At 38.3% G+C, this 26,960-nt stretch overlaps 2 protein-coding genes across 3 annotated transcripts in view; one reads left to right on the forward strand and one right to left on the reverse strand.

Annotated features, from left to right (window-relative positions):
- On the forward strand, positions 1-24,915 carry sacs (sacsin molecular chaperone). 2 transcript variants are annotated; one of them, XM_043258771.1, is made up of 11 exons: positions 1-333; positions 1,586-1,934; positions 3,056-3,206; positions 5,582-5,672; positions 6,514-6,599; positions 6,987-7,098; positions 7,201-7,347; positions 7,533-9,015; positions 10,127-10,218; positions 11,235-11,261; positions 12,116-24,915. In XM_043258771.1, exons 2-11 carry the CDS (start codon positions 1,912-1,914, stop codon positions 23,665-23,667), a joined length of 13,764 nt encoding a protein of 4,587 aa, XP_043114706.1. In that variant the 5' UTR covers positions 1-333; positions 1,586-1,911; the 3' UTR covers positions 23,668-24,915. The 2 variants fall into 2 exon arrangements, with proteins under 2 accessions (XP_043114706.1, XP_043114707.1); XM_043258772.1 differs by lacking the exon at positions 11,235-11,261.
- The window catches only part of sgcg (sarcoglycan, gamma), a 7,560-nt gene continuing 5,080 nt past the window's right edge, over positions 24,481-26,960 (reverse strand). The window contains exon 8 of the mRNA XM_043258774.1: positions 24,481-26,548. Within this exon, the coding sequence (XP_043114709.1) occupies positions 26,372-26,548 (177 nt within the window). The 3' untranslated portion in view covers positions 24,481-26,371. The remainder of the gene's footprint in view (positions 26,549-26,960) is intronic.

A 26,960-nucleotide genomic window follows, 5' to 3' on the forward strand; every position in this document is an offset into this window, starting at 1 on the left:
CTAACAGCTGATGCCGTAACGAGAAGGGTGCTCGTAGAACTGCTAGAATTAGCACAGTGAGTACCGGGCATTAAGCTTTACGTGACTGTGCATGTGGCATGTGAAGATAAAACATCGCAGCATGCTGAAGGGATGCGTGTGAAGGACAGGTTCAGTTCTGCAGAGCTCGCTGTCCCTCGACTGTCCTGCGAGGAACTGCCTGCCGCAGCAGTGGATTTACAGAGGAAAACGTGCTGAGACCAGGGTTATTTGGGATTTTTACAGCGTACTGCAGTCTGCTTCACTTTGGCCGAGTTACACCTGAATTGCAAAATAAGGTCATTTTCACAAAAGGTGAGTTTTTTGTTCATATGTGACATAAGGGATGTCACACGGCAACATTCAGTACAGCAATATTGTATAAAAATATACCAATACATGTATATTCTAAATGTTTATTTCTTTTTTTTTTTAAACGTGATTTGTTTGCATCTCTTTTTTTATCAAGGTTTAGTAGAAGGCAAATGTATTGGTGCAATGAGGTTATGACGTCATTGGGTATATCCACGGTACTGCGTCATAATTCTTTTCTCACAAAAAAGGGAAAATAATAATAATAATAGGCTACTGCGTGTGACTCTGACGTAAGAGGCATTAAATGTTTAATTCACAGATTTCTTCTATATTTTTTTTTTTTTTTTTTTGACCAAGTTTTTAAAAGTTGGTCAAAGTAGGCTCTAGCGTTCACGACTGTAACTCAGTGACTGAGAAAGTTGCAAACACTAATGTAATATAATTTACGTTTTTGCTACCATAATGGGGAAAATGCAATATTTAGGCAGTCTAGAGTAGGATTGGGTAAGATACCACCCAGGGAAAGATGACCCCGCAACTTTTTTTTTTCTTTCTTTTCACCAGCCACAAAATCTAATTTAAGGATTTTTATGTATGGCTACACTATTTAATATTTTGCCATTTCATCTCAATATAAAAATTTGCGAGATTCAGTCAGTCTAAACTGCTTTGACGTAAACTGATCTTAATCCACTTTGGCAAAATAGTGATAGTGAATACACTGTAGTCAGAATTGTTCTTTTATGCTAAAATTATTTGATTATTAGTTAAGTAAAAAGATCATGTTTCATAAGTCATTTTGTTAAATGTCCGACCATAAATTAAAACATTTTTTATTAGTAATATGTGTTGCTGAGAAATTAATTTGGACTCATTTAAAAGCTGTTTTCTCAATATTTCTCTTTTTTTTTAAAATAGGATAGCTCTGCCAAGTATATGTCCTATCCTAACAAACCAAACATCAATGGAAAGCTTATTTATTTAGCTTTTAGGTGTATAAATGATCATTTAATAAAACAATCCTGTGACTGGTTTTGTGTTCAACGGTCGCATTTGTAGTTTCAGCGTAGTTCGAGAGTTCTCCCCAGTCAGTGCACTGCACTAGAGAACTTCAACTCCCAGCATTCACGGCCCGTCAAAAATCCGCACCTACACAAACACATGCAGCTTACACATTCACTGACACGCTCCTAAGAAGGCGCTGTCGTGGATAAAGCTGCGTTTGTGACATTCTGTGACTTTTTTCTTCCAGAATCCTTCTTTTAAAACACTGCGACAAAGCGTGACATCTATGGGACGAGCCGTTGGCTAAACACCACGAGCCGTTTATTAAACCGCATCGATACCTCGCAGGACTAGGAGGAGGAGGCGGGTCCAAACACGGCCACACGGAGCTTATAGCGCACAGGATGGGATGATTCTTCGAGACTGAGACCAAAAGGGTCAGAGTAAATCATTGAGTTCCCAATGCGGAGGATTTTCTCCGGAAGATAACGGTACGGCAATAGCGTAATGCTCCATGCGGAGTGATCGATGAATGTCTGCGAACGAGAATAACCGCAGTTCGGCTGAAAAGCAATGGCAACCGGTCACGACCCCTGGTAAGTTCAAATAAATTGGTATAAGTAACCGGTATGATGTTGTTTACGACTTAAATGAGAGCGTTGACTGTCTAAACTATAAGATATCCTATACCGTTATGAACAACGCATTTGATAAAACATTTAACCAGTTAAACTTCTTATCTCATGACCTGGTAGCGTGAATTGTCACTAGTTAGTGTGCGTGGTCCATATTATGCCCCACCCTAGCACACAAATAGGACGATACATCAGTGACCCAGTGGGACTGTCATTGGTTGCCTGACAACAGGTCAAGATCCAAACCTAGACATTTGTCACCATTGATTTTGTACTGGAGTAAAATGTCATAATGTGTCAGCTGGACAAAATACATATTCCTCCAACCTCTGGCTTTTAGGAAACCCATCGATGTCTGCATTTGGATACGGCTCAAACTTGATAGCCCCTAATAGGTGTAATTTGATTTTTAACTGCAGAGGTGACGTGGCAGGATCCCTGCGTTTCTGTTAGGGTTTGTTGTATCAGTCAAGGCCATAAAAGACAATAGCATCCTTGAAGGCATAATGTTTCTTCTCAGTGGAAGAACTAAAATAAAGAGATCTTTGTAATCTTGTGTTGTTTGTCTGACCCACATTGCCTTAAGACAGAAACTATCGAGATATTGGAATTTAATTGGAATGAAAATGGCTCACGTTTGTTTTTTGGTATTATTGTGATTTTGAGCTGCAGTTTATTTTGTATGAATGCTCGCATTTTATTTCTGAAAATCAAGCCAGGATTATTAAAATGTTATACATTGTGATTGTAACATTGACTTTATAATTTTCATTAGATTCTCACTAAAGTCATATTACAGGCATTGTGCATATTTGCATGATATGTAAAGAATCTGCATTATTATATTAATAACCCTTTTTCATATTACGGTATAATAGATGCATTTTTTAACAGTAATAAGAACTCTTTTCACAAAAAACTATTTCATAACAGTCCTAAAATAAAACAAATTTCCTTAACAAAAAAATAACATTTATGTCTATTTGGGGTTTTTTTTATATTGAGATGAAACATTACCTGAACATGTCCTTTAAAGACTTTCTGAGATTCAAGCCCGTTAAAGGATTTCTTCACGATTTTAGGTTGCCATGGGTGATAGTCTGTCATGACTATCTAGGCAAGAGGGTCTTCCAGGTTCCCCCATCCACAGTGATCAGGTACATCAAGACCTTGATCTACCAAGAAACAGATTTCCCTGTGCCTCAGCAGCAGGTGTTTCACAATGGAAAACTGGTGAGTTGTAAACCTTTTTTTCAACAACGATTTTCAGTATATATTTCATGCACAGTTAAGAAATGGTAATGATCTGTTAGGGGGATTGTTTGGACAATCTCTAAATGAAGAACATCACCTTGCATTGCCTTCCCCATGTGATCTGGATCAACCCCCTGAAATACACAGGTTTATAATCCACCCAAAGAAACTGATGTAGAAACTGGGCAGAGGCCAGATTGTTTAAATGTGCTCTATTGTGTTGTAATTGGTGTGCAGCCCAGGGTAGGAGCTCATGATAGCATCCAGTGTATTGAAGTTGTATACACAGCCAAATCCACAGTGATGTTTGTGCTTGTACACATCACAACATACTGCACATAAATAAAACCTATTAGCATTTCATTTTATGTTTGCGATTATTACGTTTCTGTTTACTAGATGAAATTGGAATGAAAGAGTTTAATATTTGGTACTTGACTGCACTGTGCATCTGGATATATAGGAAGTTATAATGTTTATTTGACGAATTATGACATATTTCTACATCTATTTATTCACATTAAAACTGACAGTAGTTTTTTGATGGATACCAAGGAATTGTTTTATACTCATTTTTCAAAGGTTGTGGTATTCCCATCCAGCATTTTTTATGTGACATCCAATAATTTTCTTTTAAATATGTGGATACAAACCTGGCTAATAACTTTCTGTAGTGATGTTCTGACTTATTAAACTGGATTTCAGGTGAATAGCTGCAACTTCTTCGTGAAATTACCCATAGCCTAGTCATATATTGATCAAAGGATTGCATCAATTCTCTTGTAAATGGAAGCGACACAATCCGAATAAATTTGGGGTTAGAATTATATTGGGGTTAAAAGATTTATTACTTTTCCTGTGATCAGGACAGGCCTCAGAGCCTTTCTCTTAGCTCGAAGCAGGAAGCATTCCTGAAAGACGGGAGCAGGTGGGAGATTATTTCTCTACTCTAAGTATGTCAGACTCAGAAAATAGCCTGGAGAAAGGCAGCTCTCAGATCTCCGCTTCAACATTCATACATACAACCCCAGAGGACCGGACCATACAGTCTGGCCCAAATTACTTTAGAGGTGTGCCAGTGTTATGGGCTACTTGAGATGTATCTGTGCATACAGCCATGACTGCTAATCTTGGCATCAGTCCAGCATCTCTAATAAGTTTAGGAATTTTTGCTTTTGGTAATACTCCATGGATATGCCATGACAAGTTGGTTTTTTCCAAATCTCCTCCTAAGGCATTCACTATTTTTTTTTCTTATCCAAGGTAGATGAACTCTATTAAAATGTGACACATTTGATGCATGACACATTTGAGGGGCTAATTGTCCATATTAAGTTATCACAAACTTCCTTGATGACAGCATGTCAAAAATCTGATAAAGATGAAGAGCATATTTCATACAATCTAACATGCATGTGTGGGGTGGTTTGTCAATTATTAAAATATTTTGATTACATTGACTACATTTTGAATTATATTATATAATAATATATTATAATATTGAATTAAATGTGTTTCCTTACGATAAATTATATGATCTTGTTTACAAATATGGGTATTTGACAGTTAACATGTTTATACATATTCCATTGCAGGACACTGTTAAACTACTTAAAATTTTGCCTGATCTCTGCATGCACTTGATCAGTGTGTGTGTTAGCAGAAGTGCTGATCAGTGTGTAATCAGCTGATCAGCAGAAGCTGATTCCACCACGAATAGCTGAAGACAGCAGTCTCTGTCTGAACAGGCACAATCTCAGCCCTGAAAAATCAATCTCTTAATAAACCAAAAACGGTGGTATATCTCAGTGAATTATGGGTAAGTCATGCGGACAGCTCAATGCAGTTTACAGAGGTGCACTGCAGGCTAAGAGGTTAATGGATGGAATAGATGGTGAAAAAGTTGTGAAAAGAGTAGTAAATTCCCTTTTTTATTCCTGATGTGTGTTTCTTCTGACTTCATGATAACTCACAGCCATTTCTTCACCCATAAAAGCTGCAGAGTTGTTCATATGTCCCTTTAAGGACACTCAGTAAAGTTCATGTATGCCAATGTGTGCTTATATACCTCAGAGTTGTGGATTGTTGAGAAAAGTTTGTGTAAGAGTAGTTACAGAACAGGTAAAAAAAAAAAGAAAAAAAATGAAGTAGGTTTACACAGAAGGATTAGGGATGGTTTGGTTTGGGCCAGTTAAGGAGCTACCCAGAAATGTCTTCATTAAATGTCCCAAGATTAAGGATTAAACTACACTGTGAAAAACAAAAGCCTACAGTTTTTTTTCTCCATTTTATAAAGACATGATATCAAATGGTGGGCTTTAATTACAGAAAATTTGTTTTTCTTTCTTGTATAGGTTCATGATGGGGTTGAGATTGGAAGCTTGGTGTCACATGGGAGCCATGAAATAATCATGACGTTGCATGGACGAGGCCCGAGAGGAGGAGGTGGGACTGTTTAGGGATACTTTATTAATCAAGTATGACTGGTGCTTTCAATTTCTGACATTATTTTACATGAAGATCTGCAGGTTGAAATGTAAATGTACTGCATGACTGAATGGAGATCCAATTCGCAAGTTTAACCTCTCCATCTACACTCATGACTAGCAGAGAAATTATATCTAACCTGTTCAAAAAACAAGGTCTATAAAGAAATTGTTTATTAAGTCTGTTGTGGAAGATCTTCTCTGATCTCCACAAAGCTCACAGTTAGGATGAATAGATTGTTCACTGTGAGCCAGATCCCATCACCTATCATCAGAGGCTGACCTCACTGATGCAGATCCCCACAGCTGTTTCCCAACATTTAAAGAACAAATGGAAAAAACAATTTTCCCAGAAGAATGAAAACTTATTCAATGAAAATCTGCCCTAGTGCCTCTTAATGGGTTCATTAGAGAAGACCAGTGATGTCTAATTTGTGAATGAATCATACGTGTGAGTAAGGTGTTTTCAAAGAACGGTATATACATAATTCTGAATAAACCTATGAAGGAGAATTTTTAATGAATAAGTTTCGAAAATTATTTGGCTGCATATATTTGTTTCTGTTTTGTTTTTTGGAGGAAAAAATGCAAACATTACAATTAAGCTACAAAGACCATATTAAAATAATTGTAAAAAAAATCCATGTCACAACTGTGAAAAGTTTATTATTCCAGAGAATTACAAAATTATTAAGAGGTGAACTATCCCTTTAGGAAGCATATATCGGAGTGATGTTCATGTAATTTTCTAGTTTTGCATTACTGTGAAAGTTGCTTATGCATTATTTGTTCTTTTGCAGGGAGATTCGGTCAGACCACACCACCCTTGGTTGATTTTTTGAAAGATATTTTGAGAAGATATCCAGAGGGTGGACAGATCTTAAAAGTAAGAATATATGTGATTGTTGTGTGTGTTTTTCATTTGGTTATTATGTGGTCTGCCTTCTTGGCCAGGTCTCTCAAAAATGACATTTTAATCTCAAGAGTAAATAAAGTTTAAACTAGGTTTTAAAATAATGAATACTTATGACATTATTAACTGTTAGTTGTTAAAATAGCAACTGTATTGTGAATTTTATAAAAGATGTCTCAGTCAGCAGTAATGCTCAAATCTCTAGCTGCAGTCAATTTTTTCAAAAGAGGATGAATATAAAGCAATAAAATATTGTGCCAAGTAATTAAGGGAACACATATTGAGGCATTTCTTTGGCAAATAACACATACTGTATATTAGAATTTCTGTCAACGACTGTATGATGTGCCTGTCATGCAGGAGCTGATTCAGAATGCAGAAGATGCTGGGGCCACTGAGGTCAAGTTCATGTATGACGAAACAGAGTATGGAGTGGAATCACTGTGGTCACATGATATGGCTCAATATCAGGGTAATCTGAATAGGCTGATCGATTGCAGCATGTAAAAAGTTTAGTGGTCTTGGAATACACTTGCATTGAAATATGATGGGTTTTGTTGTTGTTGTTTTACAGGAACAGCATTGTATGTCTATAATGATGCAGTCTTCACCACAGAAGACTGGAAAGGTATCCAGGAGATTGCACGGAGTAGAAAAAGAGAGGACCCTCTTAAAGTGGGAAGATTTGGTATTGGATTTAACTCTGTCTACCACATAACAGGTGAGGAAAAGAGTATGTTAGGAAAGTGATGAATAAAACATACTTTATCAAATGTTAGGTTGTTTTTTATATTAATATACAAGAAATGTATACAGTAAATTAGGTGCTTAATAAAGCATAAAATTCTTTACAGACCAAAAGAAAATCTTGTTTTACTGTTATAAAAATATTTCTTCTTTTTGTAGATGTTCCTAGTATATTCAGTGGGGATCAAATTGCAATGCTGGACCCTCATCAGATGTTGTTTGGAGTCCATGAGTCTGGGCAGTGCTGGAATTTGAAGTCTGATATAAAGGAAATAACCGAACTTAATGATCAATTTGCCCCTTACTTTGGCCTGCTCGGTAGTTCAGAGAAAACCATTAAAGATGGCAACTTTCCAGGAACACTCTTTCGTTTTCCACTCCGAATGAAACCCTCACAATTAAGTAACAACATTTATAATAAAGAAAAGGTTCTGGAGCTCTTTGAATCATTCAAAGTTGATGCAGACACTGTATTGCTCTTTCTAAAGAGCGTTCAGAAGGTCTCTCTGCATGTACGGGAATCGGATGGAACAGAACGCATGCTTTTCCAGGTCACAGCAAGCGACAGTGAAGAAGATAAGATGGAGCGGCCCAACTCACTGAAGACCCTGGGACAGGCTATAGATAGCTACAGTAATGGGGTGCTGAGCAGTTCAGTAACCTGTGCCACCTACCAACTCTCCATTGAAATGCGGGATGAAACTGCCAAAGAGACTCAGAAGACCACTTGGTTGGTGTGTAATGGTGTAGGAGGGCGAGGCATATGCGGTGAACTGGATTCTCTTGCTGATGATCTGAAGTTCATCCCAACCATTGGCATTGCCTTGCCACTAACTCTTATCGATGAGGACAAGGGGGCAACTTCTAGTTTCTCAGGACGTGCTTTCTGTTTCCTTCCATTGCCACTTGGAGAAGAAAGCATGACAGGATTGCCAGTTCACGTCAGTGGTTTCTTTGGCTTGACAGACAACCGCAGGAGCATCAAATGGCGGGAAGTGGACCAGTGGAGGGACCCTGCAGCTCTTTGGAATGAGCTTCTCATAGTCACAGTCATCCCAAGGGCTTACTTCACACTCATCATGGAGACCATCAGGAGAATCCAAACTAAGAAGGACCAAGATTTTCCCCTTTCCCCAAGAGGTATTTATGGAGCCTGGCCTGATCCAAACAGGATCCGACCTCGCTGGAAACCCATTCTTGAGCCACTTTTTAATGACTTGCTTCAACAGCCAGTTATCTACTCGCTCAATGGGAGCTGGGTTCAAGTGGATGAAACCATATTCTCAGACTTGGACTCCAACTTGGACGCTACAGAGACTGTCATGAAATACTTCCAGAGCTCAGGGATGATACTGGCTCAGGTGCCAGCCTACATCGATGCAGTAATGACAATGTTTGTCACCAAACCAGGGAGCCTGAAGAGAGTGACCCCTTCTTTTGTGCGCCAGACTCTGAGGAAATGTCGCCACAGGGGGTCCTCCAATGAGAAGCTGCTCCTGCTAGAGTTTATCCTTAGCGATGCCTGCTACAATGACCTCATTGGACTGGAACTTCTGCCTTTGCAGGATGAGACTTTTGCTGTGTTCTCCTCTTCTGTGAATGATAAAGATGCGGTCTACATCGCCTCTGAGGAGTATCCAAGGTATGGGCATATGTACTTGTATTTGCGTTCTTGGTATTAAGATCATTTATATTTTTAATTCCTCCCACCTAAAAATATAAAGTATAAATATAGCTAAATATATTGAATCAAAACAGTGTTAAACAAAACCTGAAATTAAAGAATTGACTCCCTGTCAGTTCTTGAGATTGAATTGAATTTAGCTAATTGACCTTATGCCAAAGGATGGAGAATTTTTTGAGTTTAACCAATACTCCAAAAATAAATTTCGATTTTTCCTTCTGGATCTGTTTGTAAGGTTTATATTTTTTACTTTTTGCACTATGCTATTTCACCACATTCAGATTTAAGGTTATTGCATACTGAATCCAAAATTTTCGTTCTGCATTTTTGTATGTTAATAAAATGTTGTATGTTATAAAATAAATATGACCCCACGTTTTGATAATCACATTTTCACACTGCCATCTAACATTTTTTAAAAGTCATATAATTCAAATAGGCTCTATTTTCTGCGCTTTTTGCATATGTGGCAAGTATTCTGAGAGGGAAAAAAAACACAGTAACACTTTATTTTAATAATCCATTTTTGATAAGTAAGTAACTTTGCAACTACATGTAACATAGCAGTCATTAGAGACTGTCTGCTTAATGACTTCCATCACTTTATTTTGATAGGTCTACAACGTAGTGACTATGAGAAACTTTGCAAGTATATGTCAACTTATTCTTATCAACTTAAAGTTACTTATAGTTAGTAGAATGTCTAAAGTGGACTATCAAAATGGAGTGTAACCAAAAAGACATACTACGTGTGCAAGGACCTTTACATTACAACTTTTGATTTTTGTAATGCATTTGATTCACTTCTAAATAATGAAGGGGTCATCAAACATGATCCTGGAGGGCCGGTGTCCTGCATAGTTTAGCTTCAACTTGCCTCAACACACCTGCCTGGAAATTTCAAGTATACCTTGATGAGCTGCTTCAGGTGTATTTAATCAGGGTTGAAGCTAAACTCTCCTCCAGGAGTATAACTTGTCACCCCTGGCAAAAACTTGAAAAACAATACATTAAGTTATACGTATATGTATATTTTTATGTTATAAGTATATAGCTATATATATTTTAGGTCCCTCTATCCAGGACTGGAAGGAAGATTTGTCTTGGAAAGCATTACCCCACATGTCATGGCCAGCCTAAAAGAAGCAGCCAAAAGCAGAGGTAGACACCTGCAATTCATAATGCCACTCACATGCTCTCACTCAGGATATATAGAGCATCTGCTCTCAGTTCTGTTCCTTAGTGGTGAAACTTAACCTTGTCCATGCATAGTTTGCTGCAGGGAGTAATATTTTTAAGCTTCATGCTTGCTATTATGGCTGTCAGGTTTTTTGAGTTATGCTTTTTCATGCTTAACTTAGTATATGCCGAAAACGATGAATTGCCTTTTTTAAAATAAGCAGAACCTATAAACTCCACCTTAGCTTTGCTCAAGTAACACAGTTGCGTTTTACTATTCCCAACTAAATAAAATATTTTAAAGAATAGATTACTAGTCTTTTTCTTAATTTTTTTTATACATTTGTTCTGCTTGTGCCACAGTTGGCCACAGGACATGTTTTTATAATAATAATATATTTGTTAAATATATCTCATTTCAGAAACCTAACAAAGACATTAAAATGACTGTTGTTAGGAAGCAGCTTTCTTTGTTTTTTCGATGGCAAAATTAGTGGCGCTAATTATTATTACACAAACATTGTGCATAAATTTTAAAGGTAGTGGCATGCGATATCATAGATTGTGAACAATTACCGTGTCACCATGATCTGATGTTAGAAGGAGCAAACCATTCACTTCTCTTGAACTTCAGTAGCTTTTTATAAGAATAAGTGTTAATTTAATTCATACACTGAAGGTTATGTAGTGTTTAATTTTTACATAAAATTTCTTATGCAAATATTTGTTTCTTTTGTTAAGTCATGAAGCATTTTTCAAATGCCCCTACTGCTCAGTGACTTACGAAATAGTCTTAAAATCCAAAGCAAAAAAAAATCTTAAAAATGCGCCATGAAAAATCTATTTACAGTAGGCTAGTAGTATCTTTATTTATGCATAGATGCAATTTATGCATCTATGGAATAGCTTATTATTTGCTTCATAATTTTTATTAAATAATTAATTTGAACCTAAAATTTTTTTTCATCTTTATCCTGATTTCTGCATTTAATTTCCAGTTCAACAATACCTTTGGGGTTGTTCAGGTAAGTGCACAATGTGTTGTCTAGTCCCTGTAGAGCTGGTGTCGCTATAGCTTTCCTGGATCACACTACTTACACACTAACATCTGTGTATTGTAATTCATTAACCATATACTGTATCAAAACAAATCATACTAATGCATTTAATAATGTGAAATGCTTGTAATAAAGATTTTATTGTGTTGATGTTTCACTATCCAAACCTTGGAAAGTTATAGACAAATTCCTTTATTGTATTTAAGCAGTTTGATTTGGAATTTAAGACATAACTTAAGTGCACAATTTTAATCAATTAAGTGGTAAACCAGCGGTAAACAGATGTTTATTTTTATTGCAAAAAATAATGTGACACAAGACATATGCACATGCATGCGAGCAGCAATAATTTTCCATTACTTAAAGCCATTTTTCCATATATTCTGTGCATATTTGTGCCACCTGAAGGACTGAAAATGGGAATGAATGAGACCTCTAATTTGGACATTTTCAAATATTTCTAGCATGTGTGGCATTTTTACAGGTTTCTCTTTTTTGTGCATTAATTGATTATAAATGTTTTTAATGTCAACAGTTATTATAAATTTCTCATATTTTTACCCATGAATGCACATTTTATACAATTTATAAAGTTGCAGGAAAAAAATATGTGAACCTCTAGATTTATCAATATACATTTTCATTGACCAGCAGTAAACAAACAGCCACATTTAAATAAAGCAGATTGTGTTGGTCTATCCAGGTCAAAGTTTATGACCAGATCTAGGTAAATCCAAGGGCTCACAGATACATTTTCCTACATGTATACATTCTTGTAATTCTTCTTTTACATTTTACATTGTGTTTGTATGTGCTTTCAGGGAGGCCTTGCACACAGGTTCAAGTGTTAACGCCAGAGAGATCGGCACGCCTAATTAAAGAAGTCCTTACTACAGCATGGCCTTCTAGAGAATTTGCAGTTCAGTGGTACCCTGGTGATCAAGACAAGCAGCATCCCTCAGCATCTTGGCTCAGAATGATTTGGAAGCATCTCTACATTAACTTTCCAGATGATCTTAGTGTCTTTGAAGATTTGCCTTTGATTCCAAATGTGCCACTGACTGACACCCTAGATTCTCTAGAGCTACTACGCCTAAAAACTCCATCACCCATCATTCTTGTAAATGAGGAAGAGGGTCCTCCGTCAGATGACTTGCTTGAAGTTATGAAGAAACTTGGCTGTGTTATCTTGAAGCAACTTGATCCCTGCTTGCACCATCCCCTCCTGAGAATTTACATTCACCAGTCATCAGCAAGCGCCCTACTACAAATTATGGACAGATGTTCATCCCAGAGATTAGCAAGCCAAGTTTCATCTTTCACTGTCAAACAGAAGGTTGCCCTTAGAAGCTTTTTAGCTGGTCTCACTGATGTTACAGAAAAAGAAAAGCGCATAATTCAAGAGCTTCCCATCTTTGACAAAGTTGGACAGAAGTCAAAGACAGACCCTACACTTTTTACATTGTTGAAAGGAGCCAGAGCATTACATCATACGGCCAAGCATCCATTAGATGTGAAATTGTCCATAAATGTAGTTGACTGCAGTGATGAGGCAACTATCCGTCTAATAAAGCTGCTGAACATTGAACAGGTGAAAAGCACTGAATGTCTAAAGGTGATAATTCAGGACATTGAAAAAGGATTCTACACCAAAGAAGAAGTCACAAAAATCATGCTCTGGGCTCTAACTCATTTGTCTTTTCTAAAGAATGAAAACAAGGTAGTAATTAGTTGGCTGTCTTCATTGAAGTTTATTTATACCTCTTCAGAAAAGCCTCATTCACCAACAGACTTTTTTGATCCAGAGTTAGAGATTTTGCAGAACCTTTTCTTCATGGAAGAAAAGACAAGATTTCCCCCAGATGACTATACATCATCTCCTGATGTCCTTCATTCACTGAGACAACTGGGACTGAAAAACGAGGTTCAACTCAGTGAAAAAGATGTGCTCCAAGTTGCCAGAAAAATTGAGGAGTTGCAAGGGAATAGCAAACCAGATTGGAGTCCCATTTTAATGAAGGCAAAAACACTTCTTACTATCCTTAATAAACAGACAAAGCTGGTGAAGTCCTCCGAGGTTCAGACAAACCTGCAAAAATTAAAATGGGTACCTGTTTGCAAAGAAAGACCACTAAATTACCCAAAGTCACTTGCTTGGAGGGGTGATTCCTGCAATATTTCCTCTCTTTCTGAAATGTGTGATATTTCACATGCTGTGCTTCTTGGCTCTTCAGTTGCCCTAGTGGAACGTACCTCTTCTGGCATGAAAAAAGCCCTTAAGTTGTCATTAGAGCCTCAGGTTGATCAAGTGCTCCAGCATTTGAAAGCAGTAAATGACTGGCACAGATCCCAAGCATTTACCACTGAGGACTGGTATCAGTTTCAGCAGATCTTGTTTGAGATATATGACTTCATGCAAGCTCATTTGGAGGATGCAAGGGAAGCTGTGAAGTCTCTGCCCTTTGATTGGGTTTGGACAGGAAAAACCTTTGCTTCCCCTGGACGCACAGTTTTAAAGTCCATACCAGATTTGGACCTCCAGCCTTACTTGTACTCGTTACCAAAGACCATTGCAAAATTCAACAAGCTTTTTAAATTCTGTGGCTCTATTGAAGAAGTTGTTCCCAGTCATGTGCTTGAAGTTGTTGAAACAATCAGGCAAAGGAGTGAGCAGGAGATGACAAAAGAAGAAAGCAAACGCAATGTGCTACTCCTTATAAATATTTTACGGTGGCTATACAGTAGTCAAATATCAGTAGATGCTACCATGCACGTCCCCATTCTTTACCACAAGGATCCAAGCAAACTGGTTATGAAGCCTATCCATGAATGTACTTACTGTGACATCAAAGTAGAGGATCTGAATGACTTACTAGATGACGTTTCAGAGCCCATCATCCTTGTCCATGATGACATTCCAATGAAAACTGCTGAATGGTTGAGAGTTCCATGTTTGAGCACGAGATTGATAAACCCAGAAAACCTTGGGTTCGAACAGTCAGGCCAAAGGGAGCCTCTAACTGTGAGAATAAAGAACATTCTAGAGGAATATCCTTCAGTAGCGGATATCTTCAAAGAGCTTTTGCAGAATGCTGACGATGCAAATGCTACTGAGTGTAGTTTTCTGATTGACATGCGAAAGAATCTTGAAATCAGAGAGAATCTGCTTGACCCTGGCATGATTATTTGTCATGGCCCAGCTTTGTGGTCCTTCAATAATTCTGTTTTCTCTGATACAGACTTCCTTAATATAACCAGGCTGGGTGGTTCGATGAAAAGATGTGAAGCCGACAAAGTGGGCAAATTTGGTCTAGGGTTCAACTCTGTTTATCATGTGACCGACATACCCATCATCATGAGCAGAGAATTCATGATCATGTTTGATCCCAACATCAGTCACATTGGCAAACACATCAGAGACAAGTCAAATCCAGGTATCAAAATTAACTGGAGCAAACAGCAGAAACGGCTACGTAAATTTCCCAATCAGTTCAAACCTTTCATCAATGTATTTAACTGTCAGCTTCCGCTTTCACTGGAGTCCCCTTACAAGTATGATGGGACCCTCTTCAGACTTCCTTTCAGAACCGAGCAAGAGGCATCGGTAAGTGAAATCAGCAGTATTTACTACAATACCACTGATATCTACTCTCTTGTGGATGAATTTAGCATCTGTGGTCACCGACTCATTCTCTTCACACAACATGTTGGAACAATGGTCTTGAAGTATTTAAAGTGTGAGGAGCCAAACCCTGCTGCTGCACAGGATGTGGTCACAATAAACAAGAGTGTGTGGTCCTCCAAAGCAGCTTATGGTCCCTTAAGTATTCTGAAATCTGCTGCCAAAGTCATGAAAAAAGTTGCAGCCACCAACAGAGTACCAGCTGAGGTTCCCAAGTCTGGTTGCATCATCAGAATTGTAGTGGAGGAGTTCCACAATGTCTTCAGACGCATTGTTGATCTTCACTCCCCACTGTTCAGAGGTTCTGAAGAAGATCCATCATCCTACTTTGAGATGGCTGCTAAAGGCACACAGACTAAAAGACTAACAGATGACATGCCACAGAAAGGAGTGGAAAATACAAACTGGCTTATCTGCTCATGCATGGATGTAACAGAAGCTCTGAAGTTTTCTTTGAGTGATAGTGGAAAACGCCTCGGTCTGGTACCATGCGGAGGCGTAGCTGTGCTGCTCTCTGAAGAAGACAATAGAAAATGGACTGTAAAGACAAGTGCCACACCAATTGGTGAGGTTTTCTGCTACTTACCCCTTCGAATCAAAACTGGCTTACCTGTGCACATAAATGGCTGCTTTGCTGTCACATCAAATCGCAAAGAGATATGGAAGACAGACACAAAAGGACAATGGAACTCCATTTTTATGAGACATGTGATTGTCCAAGCATACTTGGCTGCACTTAACATGCTGAGGTCAATGGCGGAAAGTGGAGAATTATTGGACTACAACTATTATGCAGCCTGGCCTGACCCAGGAGTTGTCCATGATGATTTCACTCTGATTTGTCAAGGGGTTTATCAAGAAATAGCTAAAGGTGTCGATGATGATCGTGCAAAGGTCTTTTCCGATGGCAAATCCTGGGTGTCAATCAAGAATGTGCGTTTTTTGGATGACTCATTGCTTTGCAGACCCGACATTGGGTCTGCTGCCTTCAAGATATTCTTGAAATACCTCAGAAAGTGTGGTTCCCAAGATCTTTGTGCTGTTGAGCTGCCAGACTGGGTCAAGGAAGGCTTTGATGATGCTGGCTGTAAAGGAAAACTAATGGAGAACACCCTGACAGAAACACAGTTTTTCTCAGATGTATTCTTCCCCCATATCCAAGACATTGATAAGGATCTACGTGACCCTTTGATGTATTACGTACTCAATGAAAAACTTGAGGATTTTGCATCCATACTGAGGGAAACACCATGTATTCCATGTTCAGGACCATCTCAGAAGCTTGTATTGCCATCTCGACTCATACATCCTGAGGGCAGAGTGGCCAAACTGTACAACAGTGAAGATGGAAGATTCCCAGAAGGAAGTTTGAGAGACTATGTCAATCCAGTATGCTTGGTAAAATTAGTGCAGCTGGGTATGGTTAAGGATGACCTATCTTGGGAAGACTTGATTGAACGGGCTGAGTCCGTATTGGCTCTAAATGAAAATGACCACACACTTGCGTGCCACAGGAGCAGTATAATCCTCAGTCTCATTGATGAAAAACTAAAAATGAGAGATCCAGCAGCAAATCAGTATCTTTCCAAATTACAAAATATCAAAGTCCTTCCATTCTTGACAAAACCAGCTGGATTTTCACTTCCATGGCATGGAAACAATTTTCCCCAGTCTACAATGTTCTCAGCAAAAGAGCTTTTTACAACAGACCATCAGGACACTGTGTGTCTAATGAAGCCCATTCTCAATGAAAATTCCCCTTCCTTTAGAGGATGTGGTCCGATCTCGCTGGCTGTGAAAGACTTTCTTGGATTGATAAAAAAGCCAACGGTTTCATTAGTCATCTGCCAACTGAAAGAGCTCTCAAAATCCTTTGATGGTGTAACTCTGTATCAAGAGAACATAACCAATGCTTGCTACAAATATCTCCATGAGGAATTACTACAGTCTAATGCTGCACAAGAAGAAATCATGACAGAGCTAAAAACATTCTCTTCAGTTTTAGTGGAGAACACATACGTGGAACCATCAAAAGTAGCATTTCACCTAAACTTTGATGCTGCTCCATTCCTTTACCAGCTTCCCAACAAGTATAGAAATAGTTGTCGTGAACTTTTTGAAAATGTGGGAGTTCAACCCAGCTTCACTGTTGAAACATTCGCTGTTGTTTTACAGCTGATAAAAACTGAATGTGGGAGAAAACCCCTTACTGAAGAAAACTTTCAGCTGTCTCGTAGAATAATAAGTGAGGGAATATGGAGCTTGATCCGGGACAAAAATCAAGAATTCTGCCAAAGCAACTATGGGGAGATCCTTCTTCCTGACAGCAATTTCACACTACAACCATCAAAATCACTGTGCTATAATGACTGTCCTTGGATTAAAGTCAGGGACACAGCTGTTAAATACTGCCATGGTGATATTCCAAGAGAGGTGGCAGTAAAATTGGGAACAGTTCCAAAACGTCACAAAGCCTTAGAAAGATATGCCTCCAACGTTTGCTTCACTACCCTTGGCAGTGAGTTTGGGCAGAAGGAGAAGCTCACCAGCAGAATAAAAAGTATCCTCAATGCTTATCCATCAGAAAAGGAGATGTTGAAAGAGCTCCTGCAGAATGCAGATGATGCAAAAGCTACAGAAATATACTTTGTCTTTGATCCCAGGACCCACCCAACTGACAGAATCTTTGATGACAAATGGGTTCCCATGCAAGGCCCATCACTCTGTGTGTATAACAATCAGCCTTTTACAGAGGATGATATTAGGGGCATCCAGAATCTAGGAAGGGGTACCAAAGAGGCAAACCCTGGAAAAACTGGCCAATATGGCATTGGGTTTAATTCAGTGTATCACATTACTGACTGCCCATCTTTTATCTCAAATAATGACATTCTCTGCATCTTTGATCCGCATGCCCGCTATGCCCCTGGAGCTACATCTGTCAGTCCAGGAAGAATGTTTAGAGATTTGGATTCAGACTTTAGATCACAGTTTTCTGATGTACTCAACTTGTACCTAGGAAGTCATTTCAAGCTGGAACGCAGCACAATGTTCAGATTTCCAATACGAAATGCAGAAATGGCCAAAATCTCAGAGATCAGCACAGCGCCAGCTTCAGACAGAATGGTTCAAAATTTCCTTGATAAAATACGAATGGATGGTGCAGAACTTCTCATGTTTCTGAATCATATGGAGAAAATTTCTATATGTGAAATTGAGAATGGAACTGGGGATTTAAAAACACTATATTCGGTGACAGCAAAAATCACAGATGGTGATCGACTAAAACGGAAGCAGTTTCACGCCTCAGTTTTAGACAGTGTCTCCAAGAAAAAACAGCTGCCTCAAATTCCAGTGCAACAGATTACCTACACAATGGACATAGAAGACACAGATGGTAATTCTACTACCTGGCTGATATGTAACAGATCTGGATTTTCTGACATGGAGAAGGTCTCTAAGAGTGTCATTTCAGCTCACAAAAATGAGGACATAACACTTTTTCCACGTGGTGGTGTTGCTGCATGTACCAGTCACAACTACAAAAAACCACATAGAGCTTTCTGTTTTCTCCCTCTTTCTCTGGAGACTGGTCTGCCTTTCCATGTGAATGGTCATTTTGCTTTAGACTCTGCCAGAAGAAATCTGTGGAGGGATGACAATGGAGTTGGTGTCAGGAGTGACTGGAACAACAATCTAATGAAAATGTTAATTGCTCCTGCATGTGTAGAACTGCTGATTCAACTGAAACGTCGGCTTTTTCCAGGCCCTGACCCCACCATGACAATATTTCAGGGAACTCCAATTCATGTTGTCAGGGATATTTTGAGAAAATTTTTGTCTATCTTTCCTGTAAACAGACTGGACATTCAACCAGATTGGTATTGTTTGGTAAAGGCAGTCTACCTTTGCATTCATGAAGATTTGAAAAGACTACTCCCTGTTGTTAGAGCACCCCACATTGATAACAGTGATATACACTCTGCAGTATACATCTCCTGGGTGAACACGTCTACCTCAAACAAAGGCCGGGCTTTCTTTGACAACTTACTTCAAGATGAGTTGCAGCATCTTAAAAACACAGAGTATAACATTACCACAAGAAAATCTGTGGCAGAAAATGTTTTTAGAATGAAGTCCATGCTTCTAGATGTTGGTTTCAACCTAATCTACAGCTGTGATGAGACAGCTAGTCTATATTTCTGCCTGGAAGATGCTGGGATTGCAGTCAACTATGTGACTCCTGAGGATGTTCGCAACTTTCTTCTGACATTCTCATCTCCAGACGCATCCTGCCAAGTTGGAAAGCTACCATGTCGACTGCAGCAGTCCAATTTCAAGCTCTTCCATGGTCTGAAACTACTTGTCGACTACTGCTTTAAAGATGTGGAGGAAAATGATATTAACATAGAGGGCTTGCCACTTCTGTTGACAATGGATAACATTCTGCAAGTGTTTGACGTCAGACATCCAAAGTTTCTGACTGCTTATCATGAGCTTATTCCATCAAGGAAAGAGCTTTTCATGCACACACTATACATAAGGTACAGTAACATCCTGCTAAAAGCATGTGTGGCAAAGACCTTTGACATAAGCAGTTTTGGAGATCTCCTGGGATCTATACTTCCCAGAGAGTGCAGAACAAGAAACTCAGTAAAGTGGAAGGAGAACTTTCCTACTGAATCTTGGCTTAAGAGTGCATGGCACTTCATCATTGAACAACTTGCAACCAAGGATGACCAGACAGAAATCAAGCCTAAATTTGAGACCATTCTGGATATATTGAAAGATTGGGCACTACTTCCAGGAATCAAATTTATGGTGTCAGGAAACAAATTGGTTGTGCCAGAGCATGATGTTTTGTTACCCCTGAGCTTGATCTTTGCAGCAATCTTTCCAAATGGACAAAATGACAAAGTCTTTCACACTCTGATGAAGGGTGGATGCTTTCAATTGGCTGTAAATAAAATGTGTGCCAAAGAGAGTCCCATCTTGCCTCTGTTAGCTCAGCACACAGCAAATATAGATAATCCTTCCAGCATACTCCGGGCACTAGAGTACATGATCCAGATATCAGCTTTCAAAACATCAGGTTTGACAGACAAAGACTTTGAAGCACTGTTGTTGTACTTCAACTGCAATTTGACTAATCTGACCCAGGATGATGTACATTGTCTTAAACTGTTGCCATGCTACAAAGCTGTCAGTGGCCGGTATATCTGCATTGCAAACTTTGGAGCATGCTATGTTCTAACAAAAAGCATTCCCTCTGCCGACATTGAAAAGTGGGCACACAATACATCCTCAGCTTTTCTTGCAGATAATCCACAGCTAAAAGAACTCTACAGCTTCCTTGGGGTCACACCAATTGATGATCTTGAGGTGTACCTGAATCATGTAATTCCTAAATTTGACATGTTATCAAATGATGCCAAAATCCAACATGTCATCTATCTGAAGGAGAGATTATTGGCAATGGAGGAGCCAAACAGCATCAAGGATCAGCTCTTTGAAAAACTGGAAGGTCTGTCTTTCATTCATGACTCCACCAATAGACTGAAACCTGCAAAAGCCTTTTTTGATCAAAGTGTTAAAGTGTTTGAAGTAATGCTTCCACAAAAAGCATTCATTCCCAATGATTTCTTCAAAAAAATTGAGCAGGTTTCAAAGCCAAAAAGTGGGACTTCCTATTTACCCTCATGGATAACATTCCTACGGAATATTGGATTGAAATATATTGTATCACAACAGCAAGTTCTGCAGTTTGCAAAAGAAATTAGCATCAAAGCTCATACAGAAAACTGGTCCAAGGAAAAAGTTCAGACAGTTGTTGATATTCTCCTAAATCACATTTTCAGTGAGAGAACAGATCTGTTTGATGGGGCATTCCTCAAAGAACTCTCTATGATACCATTTCTATGCCCAGAGCGTGCACCAGCAGAGCTTGTTCGTCTCCACGCTCAGTACCAAGAAATGAATGGCACCATCCCTCTAATTCGCTTTAATGGGTCTCAAGTAAATCCAAAGTTCAAACAAACTGATATCATGCAGTTGCTGTGGACATCTTGTCCTATTCTACCAGAAAGAGCCACTCCAACAAGCATAAAAGACCAGGAAGGAAACACACTTCCCAGCCAAGAGCAGCTTGATCTTATTTTGAGCCTGTTAAATGTCAATGTGGACCCACCATTGGAAAAGGTAATTAGCAATTGCAAAAACATTTGTAGCATTACTAACTTGGATGATGACACAGTGAAAACACGAAATAAGGTCTTGAGGAGCATTTATGAATTTCTGAATGCAGAAAAACATGAATTCCGCTGTCAGTTACGAGGAGTAGCCTTTGTCATGGTTGAAGAGGGTTGGAAGCTCCTTAAACCAGAGGAGGTTGTCATTAATTTGGATAATGAATCTGACTTCAAACCCTACTTGTACAAACTTCCCCTTGAGCTGGGTACATTTCATCAGTTGTTCAAACTGTTGGGAACCGAGGACATTGTTTCAACCAAACAGTATGTTGAAGTTTTGTGTCGAATTTATCGAATTTCGGAAGGCAAGCAGCTTGACCCGAATGAAATGAGAACTGTGAAAAGAACTGTCTCTGGGCTGTTCAAAAATCTTCAGAATGACCCAGTACAGGTCCGTAAAGACCTTGAAAACCTCAGAGATTTGATATTTTACCTTCCAAGTCATGATGGACGATTGGCCAAATCAAACACTTTGGTTTTTGATGATGCACCACACTACAAGAGCCGAATTCAGGGTAATGTTGGCGTTCAGATGCTAGTTGACATGAGCCAGTGTTACCTAGGTAAAGACCATGCCTTTCACACAAAGCTAATCATGTTGCTTCCCCAGAAACTGAGGCCTAGGCTTCTAAGTAGTATCTTGGAGGAACAACTAGATGAAGACTCTCCAAAAATGTGCCAATTTGGGGCCCTTTGCTCCTTGCAGGGACGGCTTCAATTGCTCCTGTCATCAGAGCAATTTATCACTGGATTAATTCGGATCATGAAACACGAGAATGAGAATGCATACATGGTGAATGAGGAGAAAGCAATACGGTTATGCAAAGCACTGTGTGAGGGCTTGAAGGTGTCTTGCTTTGAGAAACTACAGACAACATTGCGAGTGAAAGGCTGCAGTCCAATTCCCCACAGCCGTAGTGAAACTCTTGCCTTTCTTAAAAGGTATGGAACTGCTGTTATCCATCTCTACATTCAGCACTCTGACAGTAAAGATATTAATTTTCTTCTTGCTTTGGCAATGACCCTTAAATCAGCGACAGACAACCTGATATCTGACACCTCCTATCTTATTGCTATGCTGGGTTGCAATGACATCTACAGAATAACAGAGAAGCTAGACAACCTTGGTGTTAAGTATGACACAACAGAGCCCTCAAAGCTAGAGCTTCCACTTCCTGGTACACCCATCCCTGCAGAGATTCATCATTTACTGCTCATGGACCCCATGAATGTTTTTTATCCTGGGGAATATGTTGGTTACCTGGTAGATTCAGAAGGAGGTGATATTTTAGGCACTTACCAGCCAACTTACACATATGCTATCATCGTTCAAGAAGTAGAACGAGAGGAAGATGAAAATCCAAGTGTCCTCGGCAAGTGCTTTCAAATTGACATTGGGTACAGCGAGTACAAAATTGTAAGTTCTCTTGATCTGTATAAATTCTCCAGACAGGATGATAGCACTCATATTCGAGATGGCACACCAACTCCAACTAGCCCCTCAGAGGGTCGTTCTCCTTCTGCCAGAATGGTCCCTCCAATGTTTCCTGGAAAGGAAAATCACAGGGCTCCTACAACAGAGGCATCCCCCAAAAAGATAAAACTCAATGCATTACCAGGAATTCTAAAAGAAGTTACCTTGGTCATAGAACAAGCTTGGAAACTTTCTGAAACCGAACGCAAGAAAATTATACGCCGCTTATACTTGAAGTGGCACCCTGACAAAAATGCTGAGAATCTTGATATCGCTACCGAAGTCTTTAAGCACCTACAAAATGAGATCAGCAGGATGGAGAAGCAAACACAGGCGGAGCAGGCCGCTGATAGAGGAACAAGGAGATCTTTCTCTGCATCCTCCACTCGATTCCAGTCAGAGAAATTCTCATTTCAGCGATTTTACACGTCATGGAACCAAGAAGCAACAAGCCATAAATCGGAAAGGCACCAGTTCCGAGAACAATTTACTAGCTATGCAGGCACATCGCATTCAAATCGTTTTTTTGTGCCACCGTCGTTTAAGTCCGTTGGGAACCCTGTAGAGGCACGACGGTGGCTAAGGCAAGCCAGAGCCAATTTTTCCGCTGCAAGAAATGACCTTCATAAAAATGCCAATGAATGGGTATGTTTCAAATGCTACTTGGCAACAAAGCTTGCATTAATCGCTGCAGATTATGCAGTTAGAGGAAAATCGGACAAAGATGTAAAGCCCACAGCACTTGCGCAAAAGGTAGAGGAGTACAACACACAGCTAACAGGGTTGGCCAAGGATGTACACATCCTCGAGGGTTATGGTGTGGACAGCCTGAGAACTCGCTACCCTGACCTTTTACCCTTCCCCCAGATTCCTAATGACAGATATACTTCGGAAGTAGCAATGAGAGTAATGGAATGTACAGCTCGGATAATCATCAAACTTGAGACATTTGTCCAGCAAAAAATCTGAATATCAGCATTAGACAATACAAAACAATTAACAAAGCTGTGGTTGTGCAATATAGACCAGTAAATATAAAAAAAAAAAAACTTGTTCAAGGTAAAATGATATATCTAGCTGACATTTTATTTTAACAGTGCCACCTCTGATGCTGTGACACATGCTTATTATTGCGTACATATCTGCTCCATTTCTTTGAAAGGTTGCCTGAGTTCAAAGATAAGTGTGCTCTATTTAACATGCAGCAGTGTACATAATGTTCCAAAACATAGCAATATCTTTTTTTATTTTAAATACATTTATTGATTATTGTTGTTCCTTTGTACATAAAGAATACCAATGCTGCTTTTTTATCTTTTTTAGAAATGTATTTTTCCTGCCGTAGTCATTAAGTTGACGGTATTGTGATTTAATAGCATGCGTTGCACTGCACTTTCATGTAAATAGCACTAGGTTGGTTGCAGGAATTTGAATGAATGAATCATGTGCAATCCAGCAATGGAAGGCAAATCAATTCATGGTTTCTTATGGGATCTATATCAATCATGTGCCAGTAGCTCATTCTCAGATTAAAAAATGGCAGGTTACAACAATGGCAGTGTATACACCATTTTATCAGCTGGCAAATCCATGTGGTAATTGACATCTTTCACTGTATATGTAATACTGTGCATAACCTAAACATTAAACAGTGAAAATAAAAATATTTGAAAGACTGTAAATTACATCCTGAAGATGTAATATGACAGCAGGTTCATAAGTGTTTACCAGTGCAATTACTGTATCTGTCTTTTTGCTAAATTTCAGTATGCAAGAATGAAATTTATTCCATATTTCACAATCAACTTTATTGCAACTGAACTATACATGTATACATTGTTGGCTGGGGGCACAAAAGAGCACTTTTTATTTCCCATACAAAGATACTGGATGTAGTTTTAGCGCATATTACTATTTAAAAATTAACATTTTCTCTTGAAATGTCATGTGTCGGTTAACTGCTATGTACACATCCTACAGTACAACAAGCATAGTTCCTCAAAAACACATTGATTAAATATGCATTTTCTATTATTCACAATGGGAACCTCTTGTCGTCTACTTGCAGAATTTTTTGCATGACGTTCTCTGAAATTTGTGTAAGAGGAACATAGATGCTCAAATGGTGCTCAATGTCGATGTTTTTCATCCATTTTCTTTGTTTAACTGTGAGAGACTGAAATTAAACACTGGTCTACTGTATTGTTTGAACAAATATATTTTGTGCTTTGTTTCGATCTCTGAATGTCATATTACAGCTCTGCTAGTTTCAGACCCACTGACAGTATTCTTAAAAATATCTTCTGAATTTACTGTTCAATCAAATGGTATCAGGTAATAACGATAACAAAATAGTGCGCAAGATTTTACCTTAAATAAAGATTTGGAATTATTTGAGGATGAGTAAATGATGACACATTTTTTTTTTTTTATTAACTGTTCCTTTTTCATTTTTGGGTGAACTAAGTTAAATGATTTTTTTAAATGAAATTATAATGTCAACTTGTATCAAAACACTGAACGTGAAAAAAAAATATATATATATATATATACACTTCAAAATATGAGTTTTTCCACTGAGAAAATATACATCACCCAAAATATAATATACAACTGATGTATAAATGTGAAGATGCCCATACTAATGTATATACAAACATAATAACTCTCAGCATTTTCAAACAGAACATATGCAAAACACACAAATCCCAAGTTTCAAGCTGCCGTAGGAAAATTTGCATTTTGATACTTATCCACCTGAAATAAATGGAGATGCCCAATTTGATATCGAACCGTTGTGTATAAAGTTTGAAAGAATGCTTTACTAGATTAATAATGTTAATATTTTACATACAGAACAGAATGTGGTTACTCTGAATACCCCAGCTGTTTTGGCAGTAACATGCATCGATTTTGCCATTTGACAAAAACGAGAGACATTTGGATTCGATTATGTTTCATGGAACTGCTTTAGGACTGTAGGTAGTGTCTTCACACAAAAAATGTATTATTATACATGACTTAATAATAAAAAAATAATAATAAAAAACTGATTTCATAACCCTTGGAGAAGCACATGCGTGTTTTATTTGTAATAGTTTCTCTATTAATGAGTGCATCTTTAAACAATAACTATTTGCAACACACAGAATTTGGTTATTGCACCTCAATATTATATTGCATAGGATGTCAGCTGTTTACCAGCCCCTTTATTTGCCCAGCCTAATTTTGAACCATTTTTCATACAAAAAAGAAAACGTACAATAATTTAGTTTCATAATATTATATAGTACAGTCTACACAACCCAATCTCAAATTAGAAAATGTAACTATTTTACAAGGTGATTTTATATGAATTCATGCGATGTGATGTAATCGTAGGGTCCTAAACGTCAGTGGGGATTGTTCGGAAACACTTGTTTCCACCAATTCACCAAAACATAAATAGTTACAAATTTCCAAAGGAAGTGTGTTGTATATACTGTATATTTCATCTTCCCGAATCCCTATCATGATTAAACCCAAACCAAACAGATAAATCTCTGAACCTCTGATCTGATTCAGTAACATGTTAATACATACTGTGTTTTTTTTGTTTGTTTTTTTTTACCTCACCCAAGACAATGTACCAACAGGATTTGTTTCTAGTGTGGGCGTTACGGACAGAAGGTCATTAGCAGTCATGGTGTTCACTGCAGGTCGAGAAGACACCAGCTCTGGAGATGAAGAGCTTACCGCTGGGACAAACGCACACTTCATATGTGTTGTACATTCCCTGAGATTCACCTGATGTTCTGGCTTCTCCTACTGGTAAAGTCGGCAGACGAACACTTTCAGCATCTAAAATCAACTGAAACGTACCACAAAAACATTTAATGCATTTAATGAAAGGTTAGCAGCACTTTATTTTATGGTGTCCTTACTACTTGTTACATGAACTTACTATTATAATTGCTGTATATAATTATAAATGATGTATAATTACAAGAGTCTAACCCTGAGCCAAACCCTAACCATATAGTAAGTACATGTAGTTAATGTTACTCTGTACTTAAATGTAGTAATAAAGAAAGACATAATGTAAAAATACATCTTAAAATAAAGTGTAACTAAAGGATAAGTAAAGTTCATTTAAAGATTACTAACAAGAACATATTACGAAATTGCATATGAAATTATAAACAGACTAGTCTATCGTTTATCAGACACCAGGGGTCTTTGTTTCAACTAGAGTTGTGTGTGTGTGTGTGTGTGTGTATGTG

This window comes from Puntigrus tetrazona, chromosome 15, assembly GCF_018831695.1.
Source record: "Puntigrus tetrazona isolate hp1 chromosome 15, ASM1883169v1, whole genome shotgun sequence".
Classification (NCBI taxonomy): Eukaryota; Metazoa; Chordata; class Actinopteri; order Cypriniformes; family Cyprinidae; genus Puntigrus; species Puntigrus tetrazona.

Bases quoted from the DNA above. Each gene is read 5' to 3' on its own strand.
- sacs (XM_043258771.1), top strand. From the start codon at position 1,912: ATGGCAACCGGTCACGACCCCTG. The intron at 7,348-7,532 runs GTGAGGAAAAGA...TTCTTTTTGTAG, and splicing joins CTCTGTCTACCACATAACAG to ATGTTCCTAGTATATTCAGT. The intron at 10,219-11,234 runs GTAGACACCTGC...TTTAATTTCCAG, and splicing joins AGAAGCAGCCAAAAGCAGAG to TTCAACAATACCTTTGGGGT.